Source organism: Pseudopodoces humilis, chromosome 1, assembly GCF_049639895.1.
Source record: "Pseudopodoces humilis isolate 2021_Gansu_Grassland_sample_001 chromosome 1, ASM4963989v1, whole genome shotgun sequence".
Lineage (NCBI taxonomy): Eukaryota > Metazoa > Chordata > Aves > Passeriformes > Paridae > Pseudopodoces > Pseudopodoces humilis.
Genome location: NC_142200.1, coordinates 2825832 through 2850405, shown reverse-complemented (window position 1 = coordinate 2850405; position 24574 = coordinate 2825832). Strand labels below are relative to the sequence as shown.

General features: G+C 40.5%; 1 protein-coding gene across 13 annotated transcripts in view; it reads right to left on the bottom strand.

Moving 5' to 3' along the window:
* Positions 1-17318: 17318 nt before the first annotated feature.
* Positions 17319-24574, bottom strand: part of TSNARE1 (t-SNARE domain containing 1) — a 455536-nt gene continuing 448280 nt past the window's right edge. For all 13 annotated transcript variants that reach the window (XM_088056786.1, XM_088056777.1, XM_088056781.1 and 10 more), the window contains one exon: positions 17319-17721. In XM_088056786.1, coding sequence (XP_087912912.1) covers positions 17641-17721 — 81 coding nt within the window. In that variant the 3' untranslated portion in view covers positions 17319-17640. The remainder of the gene's footprint in view (positions 17722-24574) is intronic.

Sequence of the window (24574 nt, the reverse complement as noted above, 5' to 3'; positions counted from 1 at the left end):
TCTTCCTAAAAGGAATAAACTGTTTCCTAACACTATGTTACGGATGCTAATGCATCTTGCACAGCAATGGGAAGTGATTTGCTTAGGGAAGACTCGCTGCATAATTCCTTGTTCCTTGATGATGCTACTCAGTTCTTTATTATTGGGATAATTTATTATTTTTAACTAAAGCCCTTTCTGTTAAAAACCTCCAGCTTCCACTATAAGCAAATGTTTCCTAACTGATCGATTTGGGGATTTCCTCCAATTAAAGTAAAATAGAGAATATATCACAGCCAAAATTAACATTTGCCTACTTGCCTATGTAATGGTTGACACGTGGGGCTGCAATTCTTCAGATGGGTCTCCAAGAGTGGAACTGTACTTAAATAGGTCCATATAGACAAAACATTTTATTGAATACAATTTTTCCAGGCAGAATCTCCCAGCAAAAGTGGAGCTGGCTACCAAGGGAAATGACTAGGATTAGACAATTTCTCTTCCCAGCCCATTTTGGGATTCACCCATTATTAGTTCTGACAAACCCTTTTTCTCCCCAGCTCCAGGGAAATTCAAAATTAGAGGCTGCTGCTTTATTTGGTACACTCAGGGAACTGTACCCTTTAAATATGCACTAGTGTTCATACATAATGTCAAGCCAAAAAATGAGAAAGAGAATGAACTGGTCCTGGAGGGACTTCTGCAGATCCTGGTTTTTCCAATCATTGCTGATAACAGCAGATACACAATCAATGCTGGTGGATAACCAGGAAGGCTGCACCAAATCACAAGTACTTCCAGTCACAGATATTCTTCAGACTGTAACTTCCATAACCCACTAGAAATTGTGTCGAGTTTGCATTTTATTAATTGGGATAGAACTGGAGCTTCAATCCAGCCTGGCAAGACTATTTAAAAGGGCGTGTAGTGACAGGACAAGGGGGAGTGGGTTCCAACTGAGAGAGAATAGATTAAGATTTGATATTTACTGTGAGGCTGGGAAGGCCATGGCACAGGTTTCCCAGAGAAGCTGTGGCTGTCCCAGCCCTGGAAAATGTCCAAGGCCAGGATGGATGGGGCTTGGATCAGCCTGGTCTAATGAAGAGTGTCCCTGCCCATGACAAGGTGTTGGAACTGGGTGATCTTTTAGGTTTCTTCTTACCCAAACAATGATTCTTGGAAAAGCAGAACTGATTTCAGCCCCATGCCAGTGCTGTGTAGCCCCACACCTTCCAACTCAGTGTTTGGTCATCACAATAGAAAATTTACCAGATAAGACAAGGAAAGCGAAAATCTGAGTCCATGCTCTCGTGACCAGACAGTGAATTCTCCAAGTTCACACAGAAACACTGGGCAAAGACACTGAACAACAGCCTCAATCTGCAAACATACCCTTAGACAATCAAATTTAGTTAGCCATGGAAATTTTAACAGATGGATCTTTGAATCATAGACTGGTTTGGGTAAGAAGGAACTTAAAATTCATCCAGTTTCAACCCTATGGCCATGGGCAGGGACACTTCCCACTAGACCAGGTTTCTCAAAGTGCATTTACCCTCTTGACAAGTTTGGTGAGCTTTTATTGCGAGACACATGATGATTTTTAAATGATTTATCTCATCTGCCTCAAGTGATGTACAATTTATCAATGTTTCCAGTCTATGTGATGGAGAGAGATAAATAACTGCAGAAATCTCTGTAGAAAAGAGGGGGGCAAGGTAGGCTAATAGAATTTTACTAATAATGGTAGAAGTGTTTGGGGGAAGAAAGGGAATATTTGTAAAAGAAATGATATTTTCCCCTCTTTTTCCTTGAGCTGTGCATGGATTCCTTGACCTGTGTTCACACAGAACTACTGGATGTGACCACATATTTATTTAGCCAGTGACTGGATTAAGTAGCTGCTTTTTCCCTTCAGGGAAGGTTTAGATTGGATATTATATTAAAAAAACCCAAAAAATAAAACCCAAAAAACACAAAAGCTGTCAGCAGTCTGGAGGTGCATAGTGAGATGTGGGAGTAGATTACATCTTGGGGCTACCTTTAAGAATTCCACTGAAAATTAATATTTTCCATCAGCTGGTTGGAAATCTATGGGTTGGAGTGCTTATGTGACACAGGTATCCTTGGTGAACTCACCCAGCTGACACCACCAGTTATAAACTCAGGCTGAATTGAAGTGAGATCCATTAAAACAGAATCACAGAACCTTGGAATTGCCTGAGTTTAAAGGGCTCCTGGAGATCATTTTGCTTCAAGGTCCCTACTGTGAGCAGGGACACCTTTCCACTAGACCAGGTTGATCCAAGACCCATCCAACCAGTCTTGAACACTTCCAGGGAGGGGGAATCCACAGCTTCTCTGGAAAAAATGTTGATCTCAAATAATCTTCCTACCTATTCTTTCTTGGACAATGCCATTGACTTGCTGAAACCTCCCTCAGGTTCCCAGGAAGAAAACCTTGCTCAGGACTACTTCTTAAATTGTGAATTTCCTCCCATATGATGTTAAACTGCTGAAAGCAATCCTGGAAACCCCTCTAAATATGTGTTTCTGTTAAACACAGTTTTCAGTTCTGTTTTCTGCTTCTCTGTCTCTTGGTTAAAATCTTTCTGACAAATCTGCCAGTCCCAGTCTTCTCAGGGGATCAGTCCTGAAGCCACATTTAATGCAAAAGCTGGAGGGAGAGGAAGGAAATGACTTTTCTCACTTACTATGGGAAACTGAGAAGCCCAAGGAGTATTGGCTGGTTTTGGTAAGCATCAGAGAACAGTAAAGGACGAGAATAAATTTTACAAGGGTCCAGAAAGTCATTTGGTCAGTCCCTGAAATGTCTGGCAGGTTTTTATCAATGTTCTTGAAATCACCCAAGGATAGGGGTTGCCTTTACACTCCTGAGCGGAGACCATCTCTTCCAAAGCCTCACTATTCCTTCTGTCAAAAAGTTTGATGTAAAGCTACATGAACATTCCCTCCTGGGAAGTGTGTATGTTGCTTTCTACCTATGTTGAAAACAGAATGGTTTATTCCCTTTTTCTCCATGGTATCTTCAGCAAATTTGAAGATCATTTGATTATCCTTGACTAATTACATAGCCCAGACTTTTTAATGAATTTTGTATCTTCAAAGACCTCTGATTTTTACCCTGCTAAGCACACACAGAGCTCATCTGAGACACTCTGCAATCCCACTGTGGGTATATTCATCCTTCCTGAAACAACTTCTGCTTTCTTAAAACCATTTTTCACACCTTAATTTGCCATTTCAGAACGCAGAGTGGAGGGGGCAAATCAGGTGGTAATGCTTGGCTTGCATTTCTTATAATTTGCTTTACTATTTGGGCTTCAAACAAGTCACTGCTGATCAGTGCTTCTGATTCTCCTGAGTCTTGTTTGGACTCAGATGGGAACCCTGGTTTCATCCAGCTGAGACTGGAGCTGTCTGTTGGGTGAGAAAAACTGGAAATAAGTCAAAATTCAATCTCTTTTTTTACACTGCTGTATCACATATATTGAAGATACAGGGAATATTTCCAATTTGGAGCAGTTTTTGCCACCAGGAAGACATTTATAGCCCTCTGCCCTGAGGGTTGTTGGAGCCACTGCATCCTTGTCCAAAGGAAGTGAGAGGATGGGAGGATACGGATATATGGATATTAGTTTTGGGGATAGGGTAAAATATCAAACTTTCTACAGGCTTGAGTGTTTTTTGTCATTCTTCTTTAAATATTCTTTGAGTATTTATAAAAAATCTTTGTTGTCAGTGTCCTTCTACCTTTGAAGCTGAATTTTTAATCTTTAGGATAGTTGGAAGTTTCAGTTTGTCCAAGCCTTGATCCTAACTTTTTTTTCTGAGAAATAAAAAAATTTGGGCTATTTTAGTTTTTTATAAATGAAGGCCAAGAATCCAAGCAGCAAGAGATAAACATTATCTCTTTATTTATCTCTTTAGAGATAATGTTGGAACCTAGGAATACCAGTGCAATAAGTGACTCGCTTTTATCTGGTGATATGTATCAGGCCATTCAGACCTCTTGCTACAAGAAGCCCACATCTTCACAATTTTCTTTGTAGAAATCAAATTATATAAATCATTTAGGGGTATATCTTCAAATGTCTTAAGGATGCATGTGGTTTTAGTTTGGTTTGGTTCGTTGGTTGGGGTTTTTTTGGTTGCATTGAATTGCCATTCAGAATTAAACTCAACTGGAGGTTAAGAAAAGGACATGTAGGTGTCCTTTATGATGAATAAAGTTACAAAGGTAATAAATAAAACATGGCATCACTAACCACTGAGACATCTGGGGCTTTTATCTGCACTGTAATAAAATACTTAACCAGTGAACATATGTGATGCTTGAAAAAATGACCTTTGCCAAACAAGATTTTTATTCTCCCTTGTCTAGAAAAAATCCACAAAACAGTATAGAATCTCACAGTGTTTGTGGGTTTATAAACTCTTCTTTTGTTGTTTCTTACAGCCTAATGCAACAATGATGAAATATTTTCTGGGGAGAGCCCCAGAGTTTAACTGCACACCTGTAAAAACCTCCCCAAGGCTCTGAGTGAACCGATGGGCTCCAGATGTGTCCTGCAGGGTCCTCACCAAATATTTACTTAATCAGAATAAGAACTTTGCTGTATGTTAAAGAATGGGGGCAGGACAGGTAAAGCACTCACAATTTACAGAAATACCTTTGAGCTGGCAGCAGGAGCCGCGAGTTTTGGCTTTTCAGTGGTTCAGACTTTGCACCATGAACTGCTGGTGGGAAGTGACTCCAGTTGTCCTGGTGAGAGATCCACACAGAATTAAAAATATATATATGTAATTATAAAATGGTTTGGATTGGAAGGGACCTCAAAGATCATCTCATTCCACCCCCCTGTCCTGTGCAGGGACACCTTCCACTATCCCAGGTTGCTCCAAGCCCCCTCCAACCTGGCCTTGGACACTTCCAGGGATGGAGCAGCCACAGCTTCTCTGTACACTATCTACAGGTTTATTAAAGTTGTGATCTCTTGTTTCAGTGTTCATCTTTTTGCCTCCACAGCATATTTTAAAAATACCAATGAATGCAGAGATCAAATCCACCAGACTCTGAGGCTCTGCACCCACCCAGGTTACCTTGGGGGTGTCACCTGAAGAATTGCATGGTGTCCCCGAGGAATCACTCTGGCGTCTCTCGTTTTGGAGCTTCCTCTGATGCTTTTGCATCTCTTGTCACAATGGTCCTGGTGACAATTTGACCTTACCCTGTCTTTTCTGTGACAGCCATTCAAACTTCATAAACATGAACATCTATTTTATGTGAATGGGACCCTTTTTGCTCCTCCGTGGAAGTTTTATTTCTTCTGACTCTGCAGACTCAGGTATTCTCTCCCTGGCCCAGATGATGTAGAAGATATTAAGTCCAGAGTGACAATGCCACCCTTTTTGATTCAATCAATAATCCAACACTTTGGGAGTGACTAGGTTTTAAAAAAAATCTTGATCTTCATATTTTTTTCCTCCTTAAAAGTTGTCTTTTTCCTCTTCATAAACCTCCAGTTTTCTTAAGGGAGGCATGAGACAGACCCCAGGCAGCAATAATTATTCTTTAGCTAAATTTATGTGCCTCTAACCAGTGATAGAAATATGACAAATGAGTATCAGTGGAAACTGTAAATCCCAGACTCCCCTGGGATTTAGCAACTTTCTTAATGAGAAAAACAATAACCATCCCAGTCCTGGGAGGGTTGAAGATAAATGACTGTCTGATGTTGGTATTTTGATCTATGGGACAAATATGTTGTTTCTATTGAGAGAGTTTATATAAAGGCAGCTGAAACCCATAGGCTGTTTTTTGCAGGTAAATCCACTTGATAACACTAACAGAGAAAAACAGAAATATGTTTTTAAATCACTACTTTTCCCAGGCTCAGAAAGAACTTTTTTTTTTTTTTTTTTTCTTGAACTAAAGGACCACCTAATGGGTGGAACAGAACCTGGAAGATCACATTACAGAATTCACAGCTCTCTCTTAAACTGTCCTTTGGACAGCCAGATACAAAGGCTCTGAAGGCCAAAGATGTTCTTTGACATCCACAAAATATTTTAGTAAGGAATAAAAAAAAGCACATGTAAAGAGACAAATTGTAATGGATCTCAGAGAGAATTATGGTAATATTTCACAGAATTTCCAGTAATATTCCTATTTTTTCCCTTAGCTTTCAGACTGTATTGTCATACTCTGTGATGTAATATCATTATATTGTATGAAGACTCTATATCACACTTTAATTAACCCAGACAAGTCATTTTCTGTCTGATGGCAAGTTTCCTGGTGTCAAAATAAAAGACAGTTTTTATCTTGAACAGAGCATTGTGACTTTTACTTATACAATTCTCTTGTGGTTTAACCCCAGCTGGGAACTCTCAGCCCCACAGAACTACTCCTGGTGAGATGGGAACGAGAATCAGAACAGACAAACTCAAGATTTGAGATAAAGACATTTTAATAGGTAAAAGCTGCACACACCAGCAAAGCAAAACATGGAATTAATTCCCTGCTTCCCATGGACAGGTAGGTGTTCAGCCACTCACAGGAAAGCTGGGCTCTATTTTTGGGGAAAGAAGCACGACAAGAAAACTATCAACAGATTAAGTACAGTTCTGGCAAGTGGAAAGCAGGGTAACATTCAGTAGGGTTGAGCTTGTTTGGGGTATTTTTCTTTAAGCAAAGGAATTTAGCAACTGAAACAATTCACCATATAGAATTAGCCACTTTCAAAGGGTTAAAAAATCCAGATTGGCAGTGGTGAGCAGAAAGTCTCCTAAGTAGTGGCTCACCTTATGTCAGGCCCTGAAAAAGCATAAAAGAATTGAGCAGCATCTGTCTCAAAGTTTCCAAATCCTCAGGAACTGGAAGCCACAACAAACCCCACATAGTGGAGGGGGTGTGTCATTTTGAGACCCTGCAACTGGATTTTCACTGTACACATTGATTATGCCAGCAAACAGATTAAAAAGGGAAAGCAAAGGAGAAGAGACACATTTCCACAGTGGCACACATCACATTTTCATTGTTAACTGTATTTTTAGTGCCCTCCTATAACATTTCACTCCTCACTCACATCATTTCCTCCCCTAACTTCTGATTCTTTTTCTCCTGGGGTCATTTTATCCTGTAGATCTCTGCCTCCAGCATCTGAACTTTACAGCATCTTTTTTCCAGACCTTCCCTCTGCAGCTGAGATGTCAAGGTTTTTTAGGCAGCAGGGGCTTTAACAGTTGTGCTCACTTTTGTGGTAGATCTCAGGGATTTTATAACTGTCCATTAAAATCAAGGGGGAAAGATGACTAAGAGAAAAAGAAGTGTTCTTTAAAAAATCTTTATTTTATAAAACTGTTGTAGCATAGCTTTGGTTACATATAATGCAAAGACAGAGAGGAGAAACCAGCAATGGAGCTCACAGGACGAAGTCAGTCTTCATTACATGAGCAGTGGTTGTGTGATCATGGAATAAACACTAAAAGCTTTTACCAACACTGCTGCAACTTTTGTGGCTTACCCTCCGAATTACCTCTCTGTCTCCTGCTCTCCTGTTCCCCTCCAGGGGTTTTACCTCACCTGCAATCATCCCTTAGGACCTTCTGACATGGCCCAGCCAGTTCCCCTGGCTTTTGTGTTTTTATATTACACTTATTGACTGTGATAGAAACCAGCAAGAGGCCGTTCTCCCACTCCCAACCTCCTGCCTCCATGTAACTGATAATTGAGTTGTGGCTGGGGAACATTAACTCTCCAAAGGCATATGGAAATGTTTGCTCTGACTGGTGATCTGGGAGATTTTATTGTCATGATTACCATCTTGCTTTTCTATTCTTAGCTCCAGTTCTTGCTTTTAGTGCCTGCCATATCTCAAGGGGTTTTGCAGAGACAGAAGTAATTTTCTGGAGAAGAATGTGGAAGTTTCCATGTGGCACAAAGTACGGAAAGGGAGCGTGGTCAAGTGAGCAGCAAATCAGGATATGAATCAAAGACTGCTAAAACTGAAAGGAACAATAATATGTGTTGCAGGGGCTTTGGGTCCTGGGAAGAAAACCATATCTTATAATGCCACAGCTTAGTGTACAGGACAAAAATGTAAAAATATTACAGTTTTTTTGCAAAAAGCTTAAGTGTTTAATAATATGTAGGATGGACTACTGAGATCAGGAAAGCAGTGTATTTCTCAGTACTTCTCTGAAATATTTTGTCCCTTTAGTTGCAAAGTGTTTTACTGGGAGATTAAATATAATCCTTATATCCTTTACTATCAACATAGTCTGAGTCCAAACCAAACAATGCACATACCAGCAGAGAGCCTTTACTCCTGATCAAGTAGGGAATTAACGAGCTCAGAAGGCAGTGCCAGGATTGCCTCTCTTGGCCACGTGTAAGGAGAAAGCTCTGCTCCAAAAGGAACATCTGTGTTCTTGCTTGCACAGATCAAACCCCTGTTTATACTGTCGTGAGTTTGGGAGAAATCCATGCGAGACTGTGAAGAGGGAAAAGGTTTCAATGTCGTGGACAGAGAGGTGGAAGGTGAAAAAATGACTTTTTGAATCTTTCCAAACCTCCTCACCACTCCAGACCTCACTGGATGGATTGTCTTCCCAACTCATCACCTCCCTTTATCCTCCCTCATTTGTTTTTTTTTTAACCTGTATTTCTCAGAGTCCTGGCATCACCTTCACATTCTCACCCTGAAATTCCACCACACTTCTGATGCCTTAATGGCTGGAAATGAGAGTGAGGATCCCAGAGGTGCCAGGGAAATGTTCTGCCTTTTGGCACCACCTCACAGCTATTTTTTTGCCACAGCTGACAGAACAATGAACTTTCTGATTCAATGACAAACTTCCATTTCCCAGCACCAGGAAAAAGGAAGCAAACCCTCCCCATCAGTAAAGCAGAAAAAAACAAGCTCATGTACAGGCAATGATTAACTAGTTCTGAAGAACAACAGCATACTAGGACAACATGTTCAATTTGGCTTCTCAGTGCTTGCCTGTTGTCCTTTAGTCTTTGGAAGCTGCCATTGCCCTTCAGAAGAGGGCAAACCTTGAGGAACTAAGTAGCTGGAGAAAGGCAGAAATATTCAGGCAGAAATATTCACCTCATAAGAAGCTGATAAAAGTGAAGTGATCCTTCCTTTTCTCGTTCTTCACCTTCTAATACAAGAGAAATATTGATGATTTTTAGGCCATGGACACTTCATAGATGTTGATCACGGAAGAGGGGTGGCTGACTGCCAGGATAGCATGATACATCCTGTCTATATTTTAAAGCACAGACTATTTGATGCCATTTCTCAGTAAGATCAAGGATCAGAAACTGAATTACATTAACACATTAACTGAAGAATTAGCAACAGTTTCTACTGTCTATCTTGACTCAAACATGAAAAGCTGTTTTGTCTTTACTATATATCTATATCATCTGTATTCTCTTCAGCTGGTATTCAATTTCCTTGAAATTGAATGTGGATGTGTCTTCTTTCTCTGAGTTATCCCAATAAATCCTTTCACACTATCCAGTGCCAGAGTTTTGTGACCACAATCTGTGGATATAATTTCTCAGGTATCATCCACAGTGAAGTTCTTCACAACAAAGTTTTCTGATTTTAGTAATATATAAAGCCATTGATGAATCCTCTAATGACTTTAGGGAATTGAGAGTGACTTTTTTCAGTCTTTGTGCTGTGCTTGCATTTTCTCCTTTGGGGACCTTAAATATTTCAGGGCATTTATAAAAGTTGACTTCTCCTGCCTTGCCTGCCTACCTCTGTGGAGTATTTTATTTGGTCTTATGTCAAATGAAGATGCAGGCTCAGAAGGTTACCAACACTTAAAAGCACAGGAAAGATCAATATGGGATTTGGAAAAGTGGGAAGAAGCAGCCCTGGTGGAACTTTATAGCCCACCAGAGAGCGTTTCTATCTTGGAGCTTTGTGAAGGGAAAATCAGTCTAGACTCACCCCAGCTAACTGAGGCTCTAAATTTTGAACATAGCAGCCCTAGGGAAACATAAGAATCTCCAGAGGGTAGTAGAGTCTATCCCAAGATCTTTTTCCACTGACTGTAATAGGAGCTGAAAGTGGCTGTGCTCATTTTTAAATGCTTAAAGTAAGATAAGGTAAATCTGGGCTCAGCAGTGAATCCAACTTACCTGTAAAGAAAACGAGCGTTAAACCCATCCTGTAGATTGAAGAATTGCTGAGTCTGTGCTCGGAATGTGCAGGACTGGAGGATCCTGGCACAGGTTTTCCAGCACTTGGCGTTGCTGCTGAGCATGTCAGAAACACCCCAGTGGAATCATAAAGCCAGGAAACAAAAGGCAAAGGACATCCCAGGCCTGCCTGATGTTTTCCTGCCTGCTGCTGTCAGCACTGTAGCTCATCCCAAACTCCTGCCTTTTGCTAATTGCCTGGTGGTCAGGAATCCCAGGAGCTGTTCTGGTGCATCATCATTCTCCATGGAGTCCTTTTTTGCTTCATTTTCTTTCTTTATCTAATGTGACAGCAAGCTGGATACTACAGAGTTAGTGCCACAGTTAGAAAGAGGATTGCACTAATTACTCCTGGGGTCTCTTTTCAGCGAACTCTACTCTGCTCTTTTGTGACCCCTCCTGCAGTTCTGTGGCCAAATTTCAGGCCCCCCAATAGAAGAAAAATGTGGACCTGTTGGAATGAGTCCAGAGAAGGACACTAAGTTGATCCCAGGGCTGGATCACCTCTGCTATGGATCCAGGCTGGGAGAGCTGGAGTTGTTCAGCCTGGAGAAGAGAAGGCCCTGGGGAGACCCAAGAGCCCCTTCCAGGGCCTGAAGGAGATCCAAGAGATCCAGAGAGGAACTTCTCACAAGGGCATGATTAGCTAGGATGAGGGATGGTATTCTTAAGCTGAAGAGGGTGAGGTTTTAGATTTTAGGAAGAAATTCTTGATGGTGAGGCTGGTGAGGCCCTGGCACAGGTTGCCCAGAGAAGTTGTGGCTGCCCCATCCCTGGAAGTGTCCAAGGCCAGGCTGGATGAGACTGAGTAACGTGGGATAGTGGCAGGTGTCCCTCTCCATGGCAGAGGGGTTGGAACTAGATGACCTTTAAGATCCCTTCCAGCCCAAACCATTCTGTGATTTTTTGATCCTGCTTTCATGTTCTGCAGCCAGCACCAGTCAGAGTCACCTGGGTTCCCTGGTTTGTCTCTACAGGTGCTTTCCTTTCTCAAGTCCTGCAGGGATGTCACTGCACTCTGCATGGAAGCACCTCTGCAGCTACATAAACACCTCCAGACCCTGTGGGGTCTCTAAGCTGTGTCACCTCCTGAGACACAGTGCAGTGGCAGCTGTGACCCATATAATGCCCATGTTTATCCAGTAAATGTCTGCTACAAAGTCTTTCATTCACATCTACAAGCTGTGTGAACCAAAGATGGAAAATGATGTTCCAGCTATGCCTGTCATGAACTTTTTGGCTTTTTCCCCTCAAAATATAAAGGAGACTCAGCACAGGGATAATTCACTGTATCGTACAGTACTCTTGTGATTCTTGAGCACTGCAAGATCCCATTTGGCTGTCAAAGGGAGCAAAGCAGCCAGGCAGAAGTTGCAATGGGAGATTGAAAATTCAAGGAAAACATTTTGAAAAGTGATTTCAAGATTGGATGTTGAGGAATTTCCCCAAGTGTTTGGTAAGACTCCCTCACTGGAGGTGAGAATTCATTTATAATAGTGTTTACTTCTGAATCATCAAATATTCTACTTCAGGAGCAGAAGAAAGTCACTTTTAACTTTTCAAATGGTCTCAAGGAAGGAAGGAAGGAAGGAAGGAAGGAAGGAGCACAATATGTCTTTTAGATATTCATTTTCCTACACATTTTTCCTGAACCTCACTACATGACCTTCCTTGCTCTGTTTATATCAACCAAAAACATGTTCACCTTGGTATTAGGTTCTAATTTAATTTTTACATATATCTGTAATTCTTAGCTATGATGGTTAGAGATTTTGGCATTGGGCATAACCCCATTACACTGAAACGAAGACTACAAAGCATCAATGACCTACCTCATTTTCTAAATGCTATCTGATACCCTTTAAACCTGATATTCCAGTTACTGACAGCATCCAAGGATCAAGAATCCCTGTCTTTTATTGTGAATTTCTTTGTGTATAATCAACAACCAAATTACTAATCATCATCATATTTTTATTCATCTGCTTTCCATGGCAAGGTGAGGTGGAGTTGGCCCAATCTCCAAAGAAAATGATAAATTCTAGAACTACTAAAACAAAGAAGAAGCCAATTAAATTTCCCTATTACATATTACTGAGCTGCCCCAGACCAATTATAACCATATTTCTTTGTGGTCTAATTAGGTTCAGCTCAGTTCCACTGTGTGGAAGCCTGTAATGAGTGAGCACATGAGAAGCACAGCCCAGACTCCATGTGAGGCATCATTAATATGCTCTGGGCTGCTGCCTGGGAAGAGACTGCTCCTCATTATGTGGGTTAACGCACTTAAACTAAATGGATGAATTGCAGCCACTTTCAGTGCTTCAAGTCCCCTTGGACTGACAGAACTGCAGATTAATAAGTTGTTAGAGAGTGATCTGCTGACCTGCTCCATCGCTCTTCGCTTTCACTCCGTCCGCTCTTAGAGGCGTGAAATGCTAAAGTGTAGAAATGTGTCAATCACTGCATTTTCAGTTTTGTGGCTTTCTCTGGTTTTTCCCTAAGAAATTTTAAAAATAGGTGAAAGAACAAAATAAAATTCTTGACATGTCCAATAAGTTCAGTTGGCTTTGGATCAAAATGCACCATGCAGAGGAGACAACAGGTCTCCTGCTAGCACAGATAAGCTTAGGATAAAGATGGAACTCCTTTCAGCTGGATGGGGCTATCTAAAAGTCATCATAAAATCAGAGAGTGGTTTGGGTTGGAAGGAACCTTAAAGGTCATCTTGTTCCAACCCCCTGCCATGGGTAGGGACACCTTCCACTAGACCAGATTGCTCCAACCTGGCCTTGGACGCTTCCAGGGATGGGGCAGCCACAGCTTCTCTGGGCAGCCTGTACCATGGTCTCACCACCCTTATAATTAACAATTTCTTCCTAATATCTAATATAAATATTCTTTCTTTGGGATTTACATCCTCTGTTTAACAGGCTATGAAATGATGAGGTAGAAAGAGTTTATTGAGACAGACTGTCAACACCTTTTGTCAATGGAAGAAAAAAATGGATATGAAATTATAGCAGTAGGAGCCAAATTAAATGAGAAAAAAAATAAACATCAAAAGCAAACCCTGGGATTTTGGGAATTATTTTTTTTTTCCCCCTGTTGGTAGTAGATCTTTGAAACTTGTTTTCAAGTCACACTATCACCAGCAAATCCCTTCAGTGGAAAAATTAAGATTGAAGACTGTGAGATTATTAAGGAGAAAAGATTGAAGGTATTCTGTCTCCTATTACTTGTCTTTGCCAGTGCTGGAGACAGAATATCCAGCGATGTGCAGCATTGAGCTGATGCAGTAGAATTGTCCTCATGCCCTTCCTTGTTCTGATGAAAGCATAGAAGGCTCCTCAAGGCTTCTTCCTGCTTAGTTCAAGCATCTGTTTTCCCAGCACAGCAGATTTCACAGAATCATAGAATAACCTGAGTTGGAAGGGACCTACAAGGATCATCAAAGTCTGACTTCTGGAATTGTATATACAGTAAATTTTTTTCATGTGTGTCATAATAGAGGAGAAAAGGTCAAGAAACTGTTGAAGAGTTGATGGTATGTGCAACACTATCAGTTTTGAGAACTATCTCCTTATGTGGACTCAGTTTTGGCAAACAGTCATTTTTAAAGGTCTCAGGTCTGAGAAATTTCATACTCCTGCATGGTTTGTCAGCAGCAGCACGAGGCACCCAAACAGGTTTCTTTCCTCAAGTTCACATTTGTCCTTAAGGCACCAGAGGAAAAACTGTTTCCTATTCCACTCCAGACTAAGAGGACCTGACAACTTAATAATTGAACTGGGTACTTGGCTCACTATGCCTCTGATGTGCCTCTTTTTAATTGATTTTGTCATGATCTTTTTAAGTTCTCTTCCGCTGTTGCCAGCATGCTCTCACTCCTCATAATGCCTTTGCAAAGAGGTTTTATTAGAATTTTCCCTTGTCATATCTTATTCTCACCTATTTGTTACCAATTAAACCTCTACACCAAGGTGGTTTGCAGGATCTGCCAAACTGAAGTGCCTGCTGCTGGAAATCTTTGAGCTCCATGTCTCTGCCAGAGATATTGTAAAGAAGAAGAAAATGTGAATATATTTTCTTCCAAAGCATCAGTAACAAAAACAGCTGCTTAATGGCATTGTTACATATATTTTCTGTGAGGAGGGCAAAGGAAAACGTACCCATGAAGTGACTAAAGAAATAGAAAACAAATCTTCAGTTGCAGTTTTGACAGAGCTTGCAGTCGATGGCTCATTGTCCAAATGGAGATTGGTAACGAGTTGTGTCCATACTGGAGCCAGCATGAATTAATATCATTGTAAATGACACAGACAACAGGTCTGAGTGCAGCCTTCTGCAGGTGTGTGAAGCTGATAAATGAGAAGGAAAGGATGTTGGGCAGGGGGACTTTGACAGGCTTGGGAAATGTGAACTGTGTGAAGCTAAACAAGGCCAAGAGCAAGGTCCTGTACCCATCAGCTGAGATCACTCAGCAGTTACTGTCATGGGCAAAACACTGGACTTGGGGAAATTAGTTTAATCTGTTACTAATGAAATCAGAGCAGGATGATAAGATATGAACCCAAGCTTTAAAACATCTTCCCCCCATTCCCTTCTTCTCCCTGAGTTTGACTTCGCTCCTCAGTCCTCTGTCTGCTCCCCCTCAGGGGGCAGAGGGACAGGCAATGGGGCTTGTGCAGTCACTTCATCACCCATCTCTGCTGAACCTCCTTCCTCAGGGGGAGGATTCTGCACATTCCTCCCTGCTCCAGTGTGGGTTCCCTTCCACATGGGACAGTTTTCCAGGAACTTCTCCATTGTGAATCCTTCCCATGGGCTTCACTTCACAAACTGCTCCAGTGTGGTCCCCTCCAGGGGGGACAGTCCTTCAGGAACAAGCTGAGACCTTTTGGGGTGCTTGTGGGGACAATCAAACCTGCTGCAGCATGGGCTTCTCTCTCCACAGGGTCACAGGTCCCGCCAGGAGCTGCAGCAGCTCGGCTGCCTCACCATGGGCTGCACCCCAGGCTGCAGGGGAGTCTCTGCTCCAGCATCTGGAGCAGCTCCTGCCCCTCCTTCTTCACTGACCAGGGTGTCTGCAGAATTGCTCCTCTCACACATTTTCACTCCTCTCCTCTGGCTGCTGCTGGTATTCCACTGCTCAGCCTGGGCAGGAGAAGGCTCTGCACAGACCTTATTGCACCATTTCAGTATCTAAAGGGAGCTTATAAGAAGGACAGAGATTCTTTTCAGAGATTCTTTTCACCAGAGTGTGTTGTGACAGGACAGGAGGCGATGGTTTTAAAATGGGAGAGGGTAGATTTAGATTAGACATAAGGAAGAAATTGTTTATAGTGCTCTGGCAGAGGTTGCCCAGAGGAGCTGTGGCTGCCCCATCCCTGGAAGTGTTCGAGGCCAGGCTGGGACATGGGACAGGGCTTGGAGCAACCTGGTTTAGAGGAAGGTCCCTGTGGCAGGGACATGGACTACACAATCCTTGAAGGTCCTTGCCAAACCAAACCATTTTCTAATTCTATGATTTAGCAAGAATATGCTGTTTTATAATGACCTCATGAAATGTTTGGGTTTTTTTAATGACATTTACCATTATAACCAAGTCTATAATATATAACAGCCCGTCTTAGCTGCCACATGATTTCCTCCTTGCTTGAAGCCAGGCAACCTCTGTAGTTTCAGCAGAGAAATTCTTTACCTGGGTCATTGATGCCAAATGATCTGCAGTGTGAGCTGGCTCAGGGAAAGCTCAGTCATACTAATGGGGTAATCACTGAGCTCCTAATGAATGGGATTAGTGACTGGGCAAGGATTGTTTGTCCTGGATCCCTTGTTTGAAGGCAGCTCAAAGCTCTCAAAATATTTGCTTGCAATCAGCTACGAGCTGGGTTCATTTCAGCTCTCACTGACTGGATGAAAATTATTTTCATCTCTGCAGGATTTGCCAAATGTGCTGATGGAGGCAGTGTGAAGTTTGTGGTGGAGAGAAGAAGGGAGTTCTATTTCAGAAATAAACTCTCTGTAGTAAGGTAAAGCCCTAGGTGTCATAATTTTTAATTTCATGCCAGCACGAACTTTGGCTGGAGAAAAAGAAGAAGGCTATCACTATTCATTAGCTTTTCTTAATGGCAATTAATGAATATTTAATTTAACATATACCAATCCAGTTAGGTAGATTTTACATATCTAAAGAAAAGCCACCGAAAACTGTGACTTGTGTTTCTTCTCCAAACCTGACTGTGCTGATTTAAGAAGTTTCACAGTTTTCACCCTGAATGAGCTTAAACATCCGCAAGATTTCTCTGAGCATTTTCTATGCTCAACCTTTACTGATGAAAGACTGTGTCAGCTCTTTGGAAAGGGAGCATGTAACTGAAATCAGTGCAGGTGAGGATCCAGTTTAATATTTGTTGTTCTTTTCTAAAACTCCACAATACCCAAAGCCCCATAACATACAGAGGTAATTTTTTTATTTTTTTTTTCTGGTAAGAAATATTTTTGCTAAAAGATTTTACTTTTCCTAAAGATTAACAAATATATAATTTTGTTTAATTTTCTTCAGTAATTCCCATGGCATTTTAATTAAAACAATTTTTAAGTGTTTTATTTACTAGAGGAAAACTGTGTTTATAATACACAACACATTTAAAGATTAATTCATATGGCACTTTCAGTCATGTTGTCAGGAGGAAACATTGTGGATGAAAATGGAACAAAATCACAAATGTTGGTTGCATTGAAACCTATTAAATGAAGTCTAAATCAAGATTTTGCCTTCTTCATGAGATATCTTTCTTGTTTTTTTTTTAAAGGCCGCCAAAATATCGTAATAGTATATTTTATTTATTTGTCCTGCTCTTTCACTGATGTTTCCCATGAATAAATATGATGTTCTGTGCATACAGTGGGATCAAATAAGCATCAAATTGATGTGTTGTAAGTGGCACATGTAATTGTGGAAGTGCTAAGCTCAGATCCAGCAGAGCAAATTCTAAAGCAGCAGTGCACAGTAGGGGAATCTGAGGTAAATTAATTTTTAAACATACAAAACCAGTAATGAAAAATGATAAAAAAAAACAAAACCAGACAAACATCTTGACTTTTATGGTTTTAAATGAGCAGAATTGGAGACCAGGAGCATGTTAAAAACACAAACAATAGAGATGAATTAACAGCTACTTATTTTACAGCACATTGTATAGCAAAACTGGAGGCAAAGAAATAGAATTCCCCAGACAGAGGGGACATAATTAAAATCTGTAACATGAGGTAAGACATGCCTATGATGAAGGGGGGAAGTATAGGCCAAATTATTCACAATGACACCAACACACAGTATAAAACTTAGCTTTTCTTTCATACAATTAGTGCTTGTTGTTTATAGCAGGTTTAATACGACGTGATCAGTAATGCAGACACGGATGTGGGGCCTGAATGTGCAATGCCTTGAGGATCCATTCCACTTCCCAGGGTGACCACAGGCTCTGTAAAACCAAGAAGAGCAGGTGAGCATTCACAGGATCCCCAGAGAATTTCTGGTGCAGAAGTGTCACTGATGGAAAGGGTGGCCTCTCCCAAGAGGCGCAATCGACACCGCAGGTTAAGCTCAGGAAAGTGTATTTTCACTGATTCCAGTCTCAGGTGATTGTGGAAGTGGAAGGGATGAGAAGACTGGGACAGATTACCCACAAAGGTTGTGGACTCCTCATCCCTGCAGATGTTCAAAACCAGGCTGGAAGGGGATGTGAATAACCTGGTCTAGGGAAAGATTCCCTGCCCATGGCAGAGAGGTTGGAAAGAGATGAACATAAAGTTTCCTTCCAACCCAGACTTTTCTATTCTTCTGTTGTTCTATGAGTGAGAACACAGAAAAAACACATTCATCAAGAAGATACAGCATATAACCTGCTGCAGCAATGAAAAGAGTAAATTTTGTGTTCTCTTCAATGCCAGCAGTTCCTGTACCTAAAAAAAAGTGTATTTCATTTCAAAAATATATTTTTCTGAAAAATGGACAAGGAATAGAAGACAGAGAGTGACACTGGTGCACTTTGTGGACAGAATACAGCTGAGAAATTGTATTGTTTCCCATTTTTCCATGCAATGAAAAAATTAAAACCTTAGGCATTTCCTCTGACTAGGAACAACTCATAATAACTTGTAGTTGTCTAATTAGAGATCAAAAACATATAGATCTAAACGATAAAATATTTACACTATTCACGTAGACAGTTAATGGAATAAAAAAAAAGGTAATTTTTGATGAAAGAGTCTGTTTCTCTCCAATTACTGTAAAAGAAACTTTTTAGAAAGACATCAGCAGCAGGATAGCACCTCCAAGATCAGGAGTTTGCACTTCTGAGATTACACAGATTGTATTTTTGCACTCACCACCTATGAAACAGACCTGTGCTTTTGTAGGAAAATATATGAAATATATCAGCAGGCTTTTGTAGTGTTTGTGTTTATTCTACCTCTGCTTCCTCAGTGACTATGTGTACACATGCAGTGTAAGAAAATCTTGTTGACCTTGTTATCCAGGATGAGGAAAGGAATGAAAAACTCGTTTGTTGTTATTATTACTAAAGACATAACTGACAACAACTTCTTTTCTTTTTTCTAATTTTTTTTTAAAACAGGTGAAAGCCTTAGAAACACTGTTTTAATTATGCTTTACTGCAAACCCACAAGGTGCTAAAATAGACCATGATCAGACACCAGACAGCCAAATATAGACAAGAAAAAATTTTCATTTATGCTAATTTTTAAACTGCTCATAATAAGATTGTTCAGATAATATTTTGAAACCAGATGTCCATTATGTGCTGTGCTGCAGATACAAAGCAGAGATGAAGGTTTCTGCATTGTATTGACATAAACACCTCCAAGAGGCAATAGAAACACTCTCATGGGAAGGGTACCTTCTGAAGATGACATTCATCCCAGCTAATTTGAGGTGTAAGCACCTCCATCTGAGTAGAATGACTCCCAAGCTCCAGGCTCCTATCACAGTAATTACAGATCTAATCAATACAGCCAAAGATTTTTATGGTTTTTAGGGTGGGGATCATTTGAATAAAATAATCAGCTCCACATTGACCTAAATTTCACTGGCTGCTATTGACTCTCATTAACTGCAAAGGGCTCTTCAGGATGACTTTCTCAGATGCAGAGGGGTTCACTGTTGATATCTAAATTTACCTGCACAAACTCAGCAGCCAAAGTCCTTTTAATGTCATGAGAGGAATTGCTCAAGCCATTCATGTAAGTAAATGTAAGTAAAAAAGCTCTGGAAAGCTTTTTAGACACCACTAACCATTTAAACTTTCCTCCCACTTGGGAACCATTGTCACTTTTCTGTTTATTTAATATTTCACAGCACTTTCTAAAGAGGAAAGGCTCTAAGGTGAACCTTGAAGGGCTCTTCCAACCCAAACCATTTTGTGGAGTTATAGAATCCTATCATGTTTCTACAGGTGCCATTCAACAACATTCACCACCTGTTCAAGTTACAGAATCACAGAATGGTGATTCTGGAGATGAAGCAGGGTGACCAGGGCTGTGTCCAGTTGGATTCTGAATAGCTCCAAAGCTGGAGGCTCCACAACCCTCAGCAACCCATTCCCCTGTTTGGTCAATCTTAGTATAAGAATGAAAAAAATGTTTTCATGTGCTCATGAAAATTCTCATATTTTTCAGGTTGTAATCACTGCCTTTTGACCTGTCAGTAGAAATCACTGAGAAAAGCCTGCTTCTACCTTCTTTATCCCCCTGCCTCAGGTATTTATAGATGGGAAAGTTCCTCCAGAGCCTTCCCTTCCCAAGGCTGCAGTCCCAGCTCTCTCAGCTTCTCCTCATGTGTCAGAGAGCTCCTGTGTAGGCACACACAGGAGAAAAAGAACACAGAATTCTGAAAAAGACAGAATTCTCTAAGTGCTGGGATGAAGAGCACGTGGGTGGGACATGAAACCAAACCCAGGCCATTGCTCTTAACAGGCTCTACAGCTACAGGGGATTCAGAATTTTGATTTGCAGGCAGAGAAATTATTTAACATTGAGAAAGCCATTTGAATGAGAAATAGGTAATCTGCAGGCTTGGAGTGCAACAAGAGAGATTCTCCAGACACAAACTGCCTGAAAGATATTCTGGGCCAAAAACCCAGCAGATTTCATATATGTTTCAGGTTTGATTGAGGATGAAAATTAATTAGAGTTACTGAAAGAGAGTTTGGATTCTGTCAAGCTCTTAGATTTTGATTAAAGATGTTATTTTACTTTTTGGGTAGAAATAATTATGCTGAGTTTAGCAGTTCTACTCATGGACTATACAGTCTTAGTTGCTATACAAATAGAGAACCAAATAACAATCTTTAGAAAGAAAGAAATTAAAATTATGTTGGAATATATCCTAGGATTCTTTTAATGTCTGGGGAACTTTGCTGGCATAAAGGCATCTGACTTGAGGCTTTGTCTGTATTTCTGTGAGTCCTTTACATTATTTTCATAATCATTAAAAGGAAACAGATACATTTATCCTGATTTTTTTTCCTTCACGCATAAAGAGAGAGGGCAAATAGAAAAAGGACCCTGCTGCTATCAGGGTGCTAAAATTATGCCTCTATGCAAGCTAGCATATCTCTGTACTAAGAACTGTAAAAACAGACTGTGAAGAGCTGCTCCAGCTGAGTGGTAGCTCTAAGCTGCAACAGGAACCTGAGATAAGGATCCATCCTCCAGCCCTCCTCAGCTTCAGAGAAGCATCCTTCCCTTCTTTGAGGTTTGCAGTTTAGACTCTGCTCGTTTATTTAGTCTGGGCTGTTCTGGCTGTGAATTAAAGAGTTGGTCTCACGGGAAGATAAATTATCCAGAGTAATAAACTAATTTGTCCCTACCTGCTGCTGCTTCAAATCAAGTGAGATGTCTGTCTGGGCAAATATGAGGACTCATATCACACTGTGTAAATAAGCTGTGATCATGCAACCTTTGACATTTGCAAACTTAGATGGATTTAAGACTTTCTCATAGGTTCAAATCTCAATGAACTTCTCTGTTGGAGAAGGCTCATCCAGGTAAATCACAGTCCATCATTAATAGTAGATGACCATTATATATGAAGAGCTTTTGGGTGGTTGAATGCTTCTTTAAAAGTGTGAAACACTGACAGTCATTAGAAGCTGACTGAGATGATTGAAGGTGGCCCACAAAATTACCAATTCTGCATCAGTAATAGGAGTGAGATGATCCAAAGCTCATTAAAATTATTATTAGTGTTATTTAAAGGCTCTTTCCCAACATGTCAAACTCGGGCAGGGAGGGACCCTGTGCCAATGCTGGACCCTCAGCACAGGTATCCTGAGTTGCAGCCCACCAAAAGGAAATTGGAAATCCTTGACTCAATTTTGTTAATTTTTGTTTAAGTCAATTTTGTTTTCTCTTATTTTGATTTTTTTTTTCAGTGTTCTGATGAACCCATTTCCAAGGCACTACTGTGTTTTGATATTTTCACACAGAAACCTTCCCATATGCAAATTTACACTAATTAAACCCATGTCACAATATACTTATCTGCTTTCCTCTGAACCTGTTGCATACTCTACAGAGTTTCAGATGTACATTGTGAAGTAGCTTCCAAATATCACAGAGCTGAAATCTTCTGACATCCTCTCAGTCATGATGATGAAGGAATGTAGAACCTAAATTAATCTGAGAGGCTGATAGTAGGGATTGCATTTTGAAACATGAGGATCTACATTTTCTATTGCTGAAACTCCTGAGAGAGTATTAAAGGGAAAGCAGGAAATCTCTGGTTGTAGTTGCTAATATTCTGATTTTTACTTCCTGACAATATGGTAAATATACTTTGCTTCTGTGCTCAGGATTCAACAGATCAACTGCTTTGAGCATCAACATCAAATTTACCCTAAGTCAGATAACCTTTCTCTGCAGTTGGGGTGCAATTTGTAGCTTAATTCATTTGAAATTAATCTCTTCCATCTGTGGTGGTGGGGAATGGCCTCTGAAAACCCTTTCTGATCACTTTGATGAAGGTTTCCACATGGGCCTGATATAAAGGGTTTAATATATACATAAATTTTAATGATGTATTTTCAGGATAGAAAAGAAAAAAAAAAAAGACAAGGAAAGGAAGAAAAAGGTCACAGTACTGAGAAAACCTGTGGTGTTTCCTGCCTCTTTGAAGCTGAAGTTAATCAGATCGCAGATTAGTCTGAGAATTACATTACTGACATTGCAAACCTTTCAGGCCTTTAGCTGGGCCTTTTTTCAAGTGTAGTACATGACGATGAGATCTTGCCTTCAGTAAAGACTGTTGTTTCATCATTTAAAGTTCATCTCTTTAAAGAATCCTGCCCACTAATTTTCTAGGGAAGCAAATGATGTCCACTTTTCATTACAGAATTTCTTTAGTGTACAACTGCCCACAGCAGGAAAGCTGCTGCTCTTATTCAGCCAAACTGGTCATTTCTGCTTATACTGGAGTTCTAACAACAGCTTCTTAAAATAGGACAGACCTAATAACCCAAGAGTCTTCTGTAAGAAAAAAAATGAGATGGCAGGGTGATGATAGACCCTGTGCAATATTGCTTAATATTCACTTACACTTTTATTTCCCCTGTGCATTCTCTTAATGGCATCAATGGTTCCCAGAAGCCACTTTTGATTCAGCTTCACTGAAATAATTTCTTTTTCTGTTTAGAAAGATGCCCCAGTAGAAATCCAGGTCCTTTGGAAATCCAGAGTATTTTTGGCCCTGATATGAAGTTGTTCAAATTTGGCATCTGCATATCATTGTTAAAATAGGAGTTTTAGATAAAGGTATTAATGCAAGTGCATGGGTATCTTTCAGGGACCAGCACAAGGTGTGTTTTGTGGAGAGTGTGGCTTAATCCTAAAGCAAAACTAAACCAAGGAATTAGATGATACTGGGAACAAAACAAAACTCCAGCAACAAATCCCAAGCCCCTAGTCCAGGCACCATTTGGGGGGCCAAGAAAGGTGTTGTCTATCCAAGTCAGTTCCTTGGGATTCACTATACTAAAAGAAATCCCAAATCTTTTTCATTTTTGTGTTTGAAGTTAGTCATGTGCCCAGCAGGAATTTACCCTGTGCATTTATGTCTGAGCCCTAAAGATTTATCTTAGCAGTGCACAGTACATGACAAAGTTTAAGTACAACTGGTACCCATATAGACCTGTAAAAAAGATCTGCAGCAGTTTAGAATTTGCACCTGGCAGGAAAAGCTGCAGAAGATGGCATGATAATGGCAAGAGATATAATAGGTGATACCACATTTCAGAAGTGAGTATTGCTAGCTGAACTTCCAGGTTCATGAGAAAATTTGTTTCACAAAGGTGGAATGCCCAGTGCCTGGGAGGTGACACGTAATGAATTAGAGTAATTCTGCCTAACCTGTTAAAAACAAATGCTGTTATAGAAGTAGCAGGGCTATTTGCATAAAGATTTTTAAATTACCTGTGTTGAATATGTGAAACATCCGGTAATGACATTGCAAACTCAGCTCTGATTAAATGGCAAGTGAAGAGCGAAACTCAGCAGCATTGTCTTATCACATTAAAACAAGGGGAAAATCTATTTATGAGTGAGCTGACCTCATTTTTTCTCTCACAGCCTGCTGTGCGTGGCAGAGCTTGGAATGATTGAAAAGTCATTGCACAGTTCTTTAACATGACAATGTTTAATCCAAGAAAAAGTTTCTTTTCAACCTCCAGCAACTTTTTTTTCTTTTTTGAGTGATACAGTTGATATAACCCCTGAATGCATTTTTTGAGGTTGTGTGAGGTTTAAAATTTGGGTTCTAACAAGTTCTCCCAGAAAGTTCTGACAGGAAACCTCAGGAGCCACCTGAAGCACAAACTTCATCCCTGTACTATAGCAAGTCAGGAAAGAGAAGTAATCAAACCCACTTAATAATAAGGTCCTTCTTTTTCTCATGGTCACAAGTCACAAAAGATACTTCCTCCAAAGAAATGTGTACTCGTTTTCTCTTAATATTACTTTTCTTGTAGAAGCATTGTGCCCCTGTTTGGCCTGGAGAAAAAGGAGGATGAGGAGTGACCTTATTGCTTTCTACAACTACCTGAAAGGAAATTGTAGTGAGGTGGGTGTCAGTCTCTTCTTCCAGGTAGCAAATGACAAGAGAAGAGGAAATGGTCTCAAGTTGTGCCAGGGAAGATTTAGAGTTGATATTACAAGGATTTGTGCCATGGAAAGGGCTGTAAAGTAATGGAACAGGCTGCCCATGAAAGTGGTAAAGTCACCATCCCTGGAAGTGTTTGAGAAAATGTTTGTATAACCACT